Genomic DNA, 13,333 nt, shown 5'->3' with positions numbered 1-13,333 from the left:
CACTCACCCACAGAAGCAACCACTATTCTGATATCTAACCCCACAGGGAAGGTTTGCCTCCCTTGAACTTTTTGTAAATGGAATCACACAATATAATCTTTCATGTCTTCACATAATATAATCTTTCATGTCTTTCTTGGATTCCATATAATGTTTTTCAATTCATCCATGTTGTCGTACATATTACTAGGCCATTCTATTTTATTAATACACCATAATTTGTTCATCCATTTCCTTGTTGATAGACATTTGAATTATTTCTGAAGTTTTGCTATAATGAATAAAGTTGCAATGAACATTCTTGTACAAGTATTACTTTTTGGATATATGTTTATCTTCTTTGGGATAAACAACTAGGAGTAAAATTGCTGGATAAGATTTGTGTATGTCTAAGTTTATTTAAAAAAACACACACACACACACAGTTTTTGGCCAGGTACGTGACTCACGCCTATAATCTCAGCACTTTGGGAGGCCGAGGCGGGTGGATCACTTGAGGTCAAGAGTCTGAGACCAGCCTGGCCAACGTGGTGAAACTCTATCTCTACCAAAAATATAAAAAATTAGCCTGTGTGGTGGCATACACCTGTAATCCCAGCTACTGAGGGGGGCTGAGGTGGAGTCTCGTTCTGGCGCCCAGGCTGGAGTGTGGTAGCTCAATCTTGGCTCACTGGAACCTCTGCCTCCTGGATTCAAGTGATTCTTGTGCCTCAGCCTCCCAAGCAGCTGGGACTACAGGCGCACACCATCATGCCCAGCTAATTTTTGTATTTTTAGTAGAGACAGGGTTTCACCATATTGGTCAGGCTGGTCTCGAACTCCTGACCACAGGTGGTCCACCTGCGTTGGCCTCCAAAAGTGTTGGAATCACAAGTGTGAGTCACTGTGCCCAGCCCTCTTTTTTATTTTCTAACAATGTCTTTACATGAGCAAAAGTTTTTAATTTTGATGAAGTACAGTTTATTTACTGCTTAATGGTTTTTCGTATTTGGTTTAAGAAATCTGAGGCTCACAGATCACAAAAATATTCTTCGACATTTTCTTCTAGATAGTTTTATCTTTTACATTTAAGCCTGTAATCTATTTCAGGTAATTATGTGTGCATAATGTGAGCAATGGGTCAAGGTTTTTTTTTTTCCATGTACATTGCCTGTTGATCCAATACCATTTATTAAAAAGATTTTCCTTTTCCCTGTTGTCATAATCATTCATCAAAAATCATTTCAATGTGCCTATGTGGATCTATTTTCATTATTTCATCATTAAATAAGATATCAGCTTATTTAATATATATATATTATGCACCATAGCATAACTTGGAATAAAATAGAAAAACTTAAAAATTGTCAAAGAATCTCATGATATGCATATGTGCATATAATATATATTATATACATAATATATATAAATAGATATATAATATATATTATAGGTTTTTCATAGATACCCTTTATCAGATTGAGGAATTTACCATCTTTATCATAACTGGATATTGAATTTTGTCAAATGCTTTTTCTGCATCTATTGAAACGACCATATTTCCCCCTTTACTGTTAATATGGTAAATTAATTTAATTTTTAAATGTTAAACTAATCTTGCATTCCTAAGACAGCCCCCACTTATCCATGATGTATTATCCTTTTTAAAATACATTATTAGATTATAATTAGTAACGTATTGAAAAACTTCGTGTAGAGTGCTGTTTTTCTTTTAAAAGTTTGTTATTATAGTATAGATGAAGCCATCTGGGCCAGGAGTTTCTCCTTTGTCTTTTTAAAATGGGAAAGTTTTTAGGTATATTTTCAGTTTTTCAGCAAATGTTTTTGAGCTATTCAGATTGTCAATTCCTACATCTCAGTTGTAGAAAATTGTGTTTCTTCAGAATTTGCCCATTTTATCTATATTGTCAAATGTGCTGTCATAAATTTTTCATAATATTCTTTTTATCTTTTAATGCCTGTAGGATCTGTAGTGTCTGTAAGTGATAGTCCCTCTTGCATTTTTAATATTGGCTTATTTGTGTTTTCTCTCTTTTGTGTGATCATTATTGCTAGGGATTATGAATTTTATTAGTCATTTCAAAGAACTAGCTTTTGGTTTTGTTGATTTTTCTCTGCGGCTTGTGTTCCACCTTGTTGATTTTTACTCCTGTACTTACGATTTTTTTCTTCTACTTGATTTGTTTACTTTGCTCTTTTCTAACTTCTAAATTTATAAGCTTAAATCATTGACACTGAATTCACACTTTCCTTTTTTATTATAAGCAGTTAAAGCTATGAATTTCTTAGTATGCCTTCAATCTTATTCCTCAAATTTTGATATTTTGTGTTTTCATTATCATTCTGGCCAAAGTATTTTCTAATGTCTTTCTGATTTCTTCTTTGACCTATAGGTTGTTTAGAAGTGTGTTGCCATTTCCAAATATTTGGAGATTTTCTAGATATATTTTTGTTGCTAATTTTTGTTTTAATGCTGTTATGATCAAAGAATGCATCCTCCATTATTTAAATTCTTCTAAATACATTGGGACTTTTGTTTTATGCTCCAGAATGTAGTCTACTTTGGTGGATTTCCCATGTGCGCTCAAAAAGCTGTGCATTTTATAGTTGTTGGGTGTGGGATGCAAAACTTTCCTAAGCTTCCTCCTCACTGTTCTTTTCTAGGAATCTGTCATTGTCTCCCCAGAGTCAATGCTTCTGTTTGTATAGTATTTCCCCCTGATTTCAGTCAATTACATTATGTCTCCCACAGCACATCCTATATCTTCCTTCCCTCTAGGGTCACTCAGGCCTCCATTTGATGTACTAAGTGAAGATAAATTTCAAGATGCTAAAGTAGTTAAGAGGTCATGCATTGCTTGTCAAAAAAAAACAAACAAAAAAATAAGATAACAACATAACAACAAAGGCTTTCTGATCTCTTTTATTCTAGTCTTTATATGAAATTATAGTGACTAACTTAAGCATTTAATTATGTAGGAGGAGGGAGGGCAACTAGACTAGATATTGTCATTGTACGTATGAGATCATCTGTAAATTCCCTGTGACATCTCTCCTCTCTGACCCGGGTCATGACATGTATGGTACATAAGATGATGATTTTTTTCTTTGCATACTGATTTTTTGTATTTTCAATAGCTAATATACATGTAGTTGAAAATACGTTTTATAAGAAAAATAACCTCCCTCTCTAACTCATGATTTACAGAAGTCATATATTTAAGTTTTTAAAATTAGTTTATTTAAAGCAAAAGACTGAGTACATGCAAATACAGAGGGTTCGTTCATATGGCAATGATTATGGTACGCAATTAGGAAGTTTACGCAAACTTGTGTGATCATTGCTATATAGTCAACACTTAACTAGTGTAATGCTGCAAACCAAACTTCACTGTCTTTAAATTATCCTTAGTTCAGACCTTTCCTACTGGGATTTGAGAACAGACATACAGCGCACCACACAATTACCACAGTTCACCCTGGGAAAGCATTCCAATTGCACCTTACAGATTTAGTCTGCCTTGTTGCAAGAAAGATGTGCTCTTGGCTGTGAGATGGGATCTAGAGCAGCTCAATAGGAAATGCGTGGGAGAAAGAAGCACTGTGAGCCCCTTTATTGCCCATGCTTTCTTCCCTCCCCTGCATTCTGCACACAGAAGGATGCTCACCTTTTCCCATTCCCGGTCTTTGTTCAGCACAATCACCACCAGCCTGGGGTGCACCTGGTAGCCTTCCTCAGTGAAGGATAAGTCTTTGCCATCCCATGTAACATTGACCATAAATCTAGAAAGGGGAAGAGAGAAAGACAAATTTTTAGGAAAGAATTAGAGCAATCGAACAAATAAGTGGATGCCACCATTAATGGAATACTGAAAAATTATAAACTTACAATGCCATATTCATCACAAGAAGCCTCTCTGTAGAAGTATTAATATCCATGCAACCATTGCTAGTTGACCATGCTTTAGTAATTGACTATAATTAACATATGGAATGTAAGCTTTTTGTCCTGCCAGATTCATAGACCTATATTCAAATGATCTTCTTACAGGAAGATCTGAAAGCACATTCTATTATACTCTAACAAACTTCCCTGAAGGAAGCTGCTTGCTCATAAACCACATGGCATTCAATGTTGAAAAAATGACATTCCATTATTCATTATTTATTCAACTAATATATATGAAACATTTGCTATATGTCAGGACTCAGCTAGTTGGTTCAGGGTAAATAAGAAAATGAACATGATTCCCACCCTCATGAAGTTTAGAGTCTAAGGAGGAGGATAGACATTAATTGATTAATCACAGATTTATGACAAATGCTACAAGGGACAGGAGAGTATGCTATAAGAAGTGAAATAGGGGTCAGGCAAGGCTGAGGAAGTGCAGCTGGACCTGAAGGATGAATTGACATTAACTAGGCAAGAAAAGACACAAACAGGGAAAAGAGACAACATGTGCAAAGACTCCGTTGTGTGCATACCAGGAACTGAATGCGGACCAGTGAGGCTGACGCAGAGAAAGACAGGAAAATGTGAGATCAGGTGAGGCTGAGAAGATGAATAGGAAGAGAAAGTGCAGGATTTTAGAGACCATGTTAAATGTCTGTCTTAAAACCATGGGATGGTGCAGGCACGGTGGCTCACACCTGTAATCCCAGCACTTTGGGAGGCTGAGGTAGGGGAATCATCTGAGGTCAGGAGTTCGAGACCAGCCTGACCAACATGGAGAAACCCTGTCTCTACTAAAAATACAAAAGAATTAGCTGGGCATGGTGGTGCACACCTGTATTCCCAGCTACTCAGCAGGCTGAGGCAGAAGAATCGCTTGAACCCAGGAAGCAGGGTCACAGTGAGCCAAGATCGCACCATTGCCCTCCAGCCTGGGCAACAAGTGCGAAACTCCGTTTCAGAAAAACAAACAAACAAACAAACAAACAAACAAACACTATGGGAAGACATAAAAGAGAGGGTGACATCAAAGAGGTAACGGATCATGTCAACAGAAAGCTGTGTAAAGAACAGATTGCAGGGGAACCAGAGCGGGTACAGAGGGACTACTTATGCTATTCTTATAAACCAGGTCAAAGATAATGGTGGCTTTGACTCTGGTTGTGGCCAAAGAAGAGAAGGAGGAAGAGAAAAAGCAACAGCAAACAAGACTGAGTGGAGAGATATTTAGGAGGTATTTAGTGAAAGATTAGATGAGGGGAAGGGAGAAAGAGGCATCAAGGATGACTCCTATAATCTACCTTATATAACGTGTATAAACTTAACTTTTGGTCTAGGTGTTTTCATTGCAGGTAACATCTGTCTGCCATACAACATTTATACCCTCATCACTCCTCGAAGCCACCTTGGCCTGTACTCAGGCTGAACTCAGAGAGCCAAGGCAGGCTTCATCTCCCAGATTTTGGGTGAGAAATTCCCCAAGGCATCCGCTCTCCTTGCAGCTTGAGAAAAATGTGATGTCGTTAAAGACATCTGAGACAACATGGTGGTGGACACTCAGCAGACACAAGACACATACAATATGGTGGACTGAAGCATTCAAAGACTTCCCCAGAAAGATACTGTGTCTCTTGCTTCATATTCCATTAACATCCAGAGATGCTAAAAAGCGAAAAAAAAAAAAAAAAAAAAAGAAGAAGAAGAAGAAGAAGAGAACTAGGCTACAAGAAATTTTAAAAATAGACACTGGCCTAATGGGTCACATGTACATCCCTGGACCAGCATGGTGCAGAAGCGACTGACGGGGGTGTTGTGTGGGGGAGAATCTGGTTTCCAAGGACAAAGTGAAGAAATTGGGGAAAAGGAAAAGAGCAAATATTGTGTATTTATTCAATAGACTATTCGGGTCATTGAAAATCATGTTTTTGAAGACAAATTAATGATGCAGGGAAAATGCTTACTATTTAATGTTAAAGAAGCAGAAAAGAGGATAAAAACAGGGCTTGCCTATGTCTAAAAGGGTTACAGGTATTTTTCATTTTTTGTGTGTATCTTTGTATTCTTCAAGTTCTCTGCAATCAAATACTTTAACAAACAGAAAACTAAAACACTGCTATTCTAGAAGGAACAAAGGATAATCACTACTCTATTTGGTTTATTCGGGGTATCTCTTATCACTTCCTAGAAAGGTTTTTTGTTTGTTTTTTGTTTTTGTTTTTCCTTTTTTTTTTTTTTTGAGACAGAGTCTCACTCTGTAGCCCAGGCTGTAGTGCATTGGCACAATCTTGGCTCACTGCAACCTCTACTTCCCAGGTTCAAATGATTCTCCTGCCTCAGCCTTCTGAGTAGCTAGGGTTACAGGTGCCCGCCACCATGCCCAGCTAATTTTTGTATTTTCAGTAGAGACGGGGTTTTGCCATGTTGGCCAGGCTGGTCCCGAACTCCTGAGCTCAGGTGATCCTCCTGCCTCTGGCTCCCAAAGTGCTGGGATTACAGGCATGAGCCACCACGCCTGCTCGAAAGGTATTTTCTTGATTTAACAACTATTTACTCTATTTATTATAGAGACGACGGTCAAAAGAAGCATATTTACTGTATGCCCGGTATATAGGTCAGGGCTTATAATAAGTCTTACAGATACAGAAATAAAAAACACAGTGTTTGTCTTCTTTCTTACCCACATTCTTATAACTCAATGGCATAGACACATAAACAATGACAGCACTTATAATGCCACTTATTCACTGATGGAGAGTAAATGTAAGAAGATGAGACAACACAGACAAAAGGGTCCCTAACTCAACCTGGGGAATTTGGGGAGGGCTTCCCAGGGAATCTTAATGGGTGAAGGGGTTGAGGCAGGAGAAAGCATTCTGGGCAGAGGGATCATCTTAAGAGTCAGCAAAGGTAGTAACACAGGCTAGAGGAAGTAGGAAACGGCTTAGTAAGACAGATGGTTATATTATGTGCAGTGGGATTAGTCTGCAGAGGATCCCTGAAGCCAGATCATAATGGACACACTGAAGGGTTTGGATTTGTTCAGAAGGTCATGGGGAGCCAGGAAAGATTTTAAGTAGAGGAGTGATACACTCAGATTTGCAGCCAATAGGGGCAGAAGTGAAAATGCTTCTCTGCACTTGAGGGGACTTGAACATTTTTGTTCACGGCTTAAAAACCATTCATTATCTAGACAATTGAAACTTTCTTTTCTCTCTTCTTTCTTCCCTTTGATGTTTCCTGGCTGGAGTTTGATGAACTAAATGAACATGGTCCAGATACACACAGCTAGGTGCGCTCCACCTCACACCCCTTATTGAGACTCTAAAGAAGACATTTGCATGGCCTGAGTGTTTAGTGGAGAACTAGAGTCAAATTCCTCATTATTAGCAGGCCTTCAAAGTAACTAATTGAGCCTAAGTTAAGCTGTTTTTATTTTTTAAGCTGACATTTTGGTTCCATTTCCCATGGTTATTTTTAGCCCTGTCACATTGTCTGGCATACTGTGGGGGCTCAGTTAATGTTTGGCAACTGAGTATGTTGACAGATCATCACCAAAGGGACATCCACCCATCGATACATTCATCCATCTATATATCTACCCTTCCAACCATCTGTCAATGCAGTCATTCATCTATCCATCAATCCATCAATACATTTACCTGTCCATTCATCTATTCATCCACCTATCAATACATTCATCCATCCACCCATTCGTCCATCCATCTATCCATCAATATATTCATTAATACGTTCATCTATTCTTCCATCCATTAGGCACGTTTGAGCACCTCCTATATATCACACCCTGTACCAGAACTATGCTATGAAAATGATACAAAAATGACCAAAAATACTTAATTTTTCAAGGTTGGGGAGAGGGACACACAAAATAACTATAATGAAGAACAGTAAGTGTAAAAATAGAGATATGGACTAAGTTGTTGGAAAGCATAAGAGAAGCAGTGGCTAATTCTATGGTAATTCCATGACTGGAAAAAGGAAACAAAGTGGAAGGGATTTGGGTTGTGCTGAGAAGGAAGAGGAAGGAAAAGTTGAACAGCTCTTGTTCATGCACATAGAGAAAATGCAAAGTCCAAGGCAGAGAACCCTGAAACATCATGATGTGTTCAATGAGCCGCAGTCAGTTCACAATGGCAGGGAAGTGGGGGGCAAGTGGGAAAGTAACTTGGGAGAGGACGCTAGAGACAGACACAGGAGTCAGATAACTAAGTACTATATAGACTGTACCATGGAGTTTAGACTTCATCCTGTGTTTATTTGGAATGGAGCCTTGAACTGCAAGTTTATAAGAGGCAGATGGGCAAAAAGATGAGGCTTTGTAGTAACCCAAGCAAGGAATAGACACGACGGTCAAAGAAAGCAACAGGTGGAATAAAGAGATTGGACAGATAGGCAGGCAACTGCAATGGAATTTCAATACAAAAACTACCAACAAAGACCACCAGTGGCCTTGACCTCAGCTAGCAGAAAATAAGTTGCCAGTCACTCTGCACCTGCTGCCCTAAGTTGATAATCAGGGTGGCCACCTCACTGAGGTGTTTCTTATTGAGTACAATGAGATCTTAAGCCAGGTTTCAATTATCCAACACTTTGGGGTGAATGTAGTTCAGGTTGAGTCTACCTAGTGCCCCAAATGTGGGAAAACTGAAAAATTTAGTAAATTATCAAGAAATTTGGAAATATCCAGTTTGTTATCTATTTGGAAATGCTGGATTAGGGAACAAATGTTTTGGTTTCAATAAAGACACTTGGTCCTGCGGAGAGCCATTCACAAGGTTACGTAACATGAACTGAATGTCACAGCAACTGTTTTTTCGTTTTTTTTTGTTTTTGAAACAGGGTCTCACTCTGCCTCCCCGGATGGAGTGCAGTGATGCAATCTCAGCTCACTGTAACCTCCGCCTCCCCGTTTCAAGCAATTATCCTGCTTCAGCCTCTCGAGTAGCTGGGATTACAGGTACCTGCCACCACTCCCGGCTAATTCTTATACTTTTAGTAGAGACAGGGTTGCATCATGTTGGCCAGGCTAGTCTTGAACTCCTGACCTCAAATGATCCACCTGCCTTGGCCTCCCAAAGTGCTGGGATTACAGGCGTGAGCCACCACGCCCAGCCAACACAGCGATTGTTTTAATCAAGAAGGTAGCATACGCAGTTGAGCACCTTTCTTTGGATTTACTTAAAATCTCCTTCTTTAATTTCCTATCTCCATGTTATCCACTTGTTCCCTTTTCTTCCATTTTGTAGTAAAATCAGATGGAATTAGCAGAGTGATTATTGAGATGCAAACACTGTTCTTCAGATTATATGAAAATAATTATGCAGAAATCCTCATGCTTCAGATTTTTCTGTGTTCCTCTAAGATTCAATATTCTGGGTGAATGACTCCATATACTCAATGTTAATATTGTCTTTCTTTTTCTATTAAAAGTCTTCAGTCCCTTGGGAGGGGGAAAAAAAAAAAAAACCTCTAACAGAAATTTCTGCTGAACAGTAATTTCATTATGAAGTTGGCAGGGAGCAAGCACCTATTACCTTCAATTCCCCCATCCAATTTCTAGGAAGGACAATACATATTTCCATGGGCTTTCTTCCCATTTAAACTTGCTCCAGAGCACAGTTCTTTACCTAGGGAAATACCATTTTACACCACATTGATCAGTTCCCATTAACACCTGCTGGGCACTTGTATTAAACAGTAAAATCTTATCATTGTTTTGCTTATCTCTACAAAATTGATCATAAAGCTTTAGTGGTCAGATAAAATGTCAGAAATTCTGACTGCTTCCAAGCCTCAAATTACAGCTTCAATATTTCCATCAGGAGCAATAAGTACACAGAAGCATGCTGGCAAATAAAGAAGGGGAAGACTCTAGTGATCTGCCAAGACCACTTCTGTGTTGTCATCCACTGGTGGTAAAGTGCTAAGTTGTTTTTTATTGCCAGTGACACAACACTAAATACATATATATTTACATATTTTATATATATATAAAATACATAAAATATGTACATATATATACACATTTCCTCTAGTATTTACAGTATTAAGTGTATGAAGCTGAAGTCCAGGTGAAATAAACATTTCTCTTGCCCTTTTGTTTTGTGCTCTGTGAATGGTGATGCATGGTGATCAGAGATAACACTGAAAAATAGGTAGGCAATATTTCCTATATTTCCTATATTATGACTGAATATAAATGGGGCCAGAATTGTCCAGTTCTCTCTAGGCCTGCTATCATGTTAGACAGCCACCAACCACGTGTAGCTATTGAGCATTTGAAATGTGGTTAGTCTGAATTGAAATGTGCCATCCGTGTAAAAATACACACAGAATTTTGAAGACTTGGTATTTTTCAAAAGAGTAAAAGGTCTCATAAATAATTTTAGGTTGATTTCATGCTGGAACAGTTTAGACATGTTGGGTTAAATAAAATATATTATTAAAATTAATTTTGTCTGCTTCTCTTCACTTTTTTAATGGGCTACCAGAAAATTTAAGTTGCATGTGACTTGCATTATATTTCTCATGGACAGCTGTTCTAGACTCTCTTTGTGCTTTTGCTTTTGTTTTTAACTGGCAGACTGTAATCATGGAAGCAGGGACCTCATCTGCCTAGTTTAGTATTATATTTCTAGTGCTAAACAGGGTGTGTGCCACAGAGCTGGTGTGGAACGTGTGCAGAATGAATAAAAGAATAACTTGCTGCTTCTATGTTGTTGAGGTTTCATGACATCAAGGAAGGAGAATAGGCTTTACAGTGAGACAGTACCTGGCACCTTGGGCAGCGTATTTAAAATCTAATAAGCCTCCATTTCCTTTTTTTTTTTTTTTTTTTTTTTTGCAAAAATGGATTAAGTTAAACCATATAAACTAGCCATGACAGTTTCATATGGTTTAACCTAACTTCATAGTTCACATAAAATGCCTAGCACAGTGCCTGGTATATAGCTATTAATAAATAGTAGTTAACATTGATGCAAATTTTCCATGTAGTTTTCACTCTTTTTCCACCCTGTCATATTTTCTAACACCCTACTACAAATGCAATGCTTTTTAAAGCCATGCTTCCCCTTGCCATTTAGTATACTCATTTCCAGAGTCCCTCTGTCCTTGTGTGAACAGCCAACCATAATGGGCTGCATAAGCTTCTTTAACCATGACTTAAAATATCTCATTCCTCCAGATTTCTATTTTATCTCTTTCGTCTTATAGTCATAAGGCTCCTTTAACTTCCAAAATCTAATTATTTGAGATGTTCTCTAGACATATTTATTATTCACTATTTCCCCGTTAGACTTTAATTCTCTTACTGTTTCACAAATGCCACCATAACCCATTTAGTGTTTCTCAATTTTCGGTTAATTTTCCATCTGCTTTGCCATTTCTGAAGTTCCCAGGGACGTTTCCTGGATCACAGTGTCCCTTAAATGCCTCCTTGAACTGCTTGGGTGTCACAGTTTCTTCGTTTGTCATTTAATTTACATGTTTTTGAAAACACAGTCACTGTTTTCTTTAACCTTTTTTCAATTCTCAAGATACTTTCATTTTCAGAGGTTTTTTTTTTTTTCTCTTAAAAGCATTCTCCTGGTGTTTGCAAATCCCTTCAACTTTGATGTCTGTCTTAGTGCTTTCTCATCTTCCATTAACTATTCCCTCATGGGCACAAATGAATCCTCATCCCTCTTTAGTACAACTTCACTCTACTTTTGCCAGTTTTCAATTCCCAACTCATCCACCTCCTCGTTCTCTTCTTCCTCTGAACATCCTTGTGCTGTCTTTTGATGGCAGCACCTTCCTCTTTGCCCTGGTGCTCAATTTCATATACAGTACTCATTGGTGGTTTCCTGTTCCTCATGAACAATTAAAAAGGCTTGACAGCAGAGCCAGGAATCAAGTGTCAAGGCAGACAAGGCCAGGCGTGGTGGCTCGCGCCTGTAATCCCAGCACTTTGGGAGGCCAAGGCAGGTGGATCACCTGAGGTCAGGAGTTCGAGACCAGCCTGGCCAACATGATGAAACTCCATCTCTACTAAAAATACCAAAAATTAGCTGGGTGTAGTGGCGGGCACCTACAATCCCAGCTACTCATGTGGCTGAGACAGGAGAATCGCTTGAATCCGGGAGTTGGAGGTTGTGGTGAGTGGAGATTGCACCATTGCACTCCAGCCTGGGCAACAAGAGCGAAACCCCGTTTCAAAAAAAAAAAAAAAAAAAGTCAAGGCAGAAAAATAATAACTCCAACACAGAGATACTCTAAAATGGGCTCAGAAACCACAACATAAAGAAACAGAAAGAAGAAAGGGATTTTTATAAGGAGAAAAGCGTTGTTTACTCTTTCAACACAAATTCTATCGTGGCCAATTAAAAAAATAATGTTAGTTGTCTTGGCTGAGCAATACTGAATTTTAAAGATTTTAGGACAGAAAATAGAAATCTTCAGAAGGGCAGGGGTCTTTGTTCTGATCACTGCAACTCTAAAACACCTAGAAGAGGGTGTGTCCTGACTTTTAAGCTGGAGCTTAAAAGTACCTGTGGAATAAACGAACAAACGAATGAGCAGGCAAAGGTCTCTAGGATCCTGCACACTAAATATCTGATTCCAGTACAACAACTGCCAAGAGGCAATATTCCAAGAACTGGATGGCCTAAGTTAGAATTCAGTTTTGTGGCTTTCAACCTCAGGTAAGTATCCTCAGTTCTCAGAGTATTTGCTTCCTCTTCTGTAAAACTGAGGTCATAACAGCCATGTCACTGGGTAATTATATGGATCACATTAAATGACGTCTAGTGAGATACACAAGGTGATAATGGCCAGCAGAGTGCTTGGCACATTATGGGTGTCTGCTAAACGATGGTAGGGGTAGCAGTAGTTGTCATGGTTTTATATAATTGTCTTTCTTCTTCCTAAAATTTGGGGTCAAAAGCTTTCTTTTAAATGCTGGAGAATCATTTTGGCTACTAATTCCAGTCCCCGAAGGGAGGCAATGAGAGCTCGTCTAGACCCTACCCCAAAGAGAGAGGAGGAGCTCATCTGATTGTTCAGAGCTCACAGCACCCCCTGGACTGGGCTTACTGGTAGGTGAAGCTTCTATGGCACAAAGCCTGTAACCCATGTGCCAGCCTGGGCTTCCAACTCTATTCAGGGAGCACACCTGAGTCAAGGGTGACTCTTTAAGGACAGGACCCTATATGCTGTCTTTTGTAATACAACCTCTATTTCTAAAACCTGAGGTAAGTTAGGACAAAGCTTCTTTCTGTAAATATGGCTCTCCTCCTCCCAACTCCAGACAGTATACCTGAACCTTTGACCCAGCTGGCCAAAGATTTCAACTAGAAGCAGGGTGTATAGAGTAGGGTC

At 38.8% G+C, this 13,333-nt stretch overlaps 1 protein-coding gene across 3 annotated transcripts in view; it reads right to left on the bottom strand.

Moving 5' to 3' along the window:
- Positions 1–13,333, bottom strand: part of GRIN2A (glutamate ionotropic receptor NMDA type subunit 2A) — a 424,347-nt gene that overhangs the window by 132,941 nt on the left and 278,073 nt on the right. For all 3 annotated transcript variants that reach the window (XM_003269267.3, XM_030797992.1, XM_030797991.1), the window contains one exon: positions 3,669–3,783. In XM_003269267.3, the coding sequence (XP_003269315.1) occupies positions 3,669–3,783 (115 nt within the window). The remainder of the gene's footprint in view (positions 1–3,668; positions 3,784–13,333) is intronic.

The sequence above is a fragment of the Nomascus leucogenys genome, chromosome 18 (assembly GCF_006542625.1).
Source record: "Nomascus leucogenys isolate Asia chromosome 18, Asia_NLE_v1, whole genome shotgun sequence".
Lineage (NCBI taxonomy): Eukaryota > Metazoa > Chordata > Mammalia > Primates > Hylobatidae > Nomascus > Nomascus leucogenys.
This window is presented reverse-complemented; position numbering and strand designations above follow the sequence as displayed.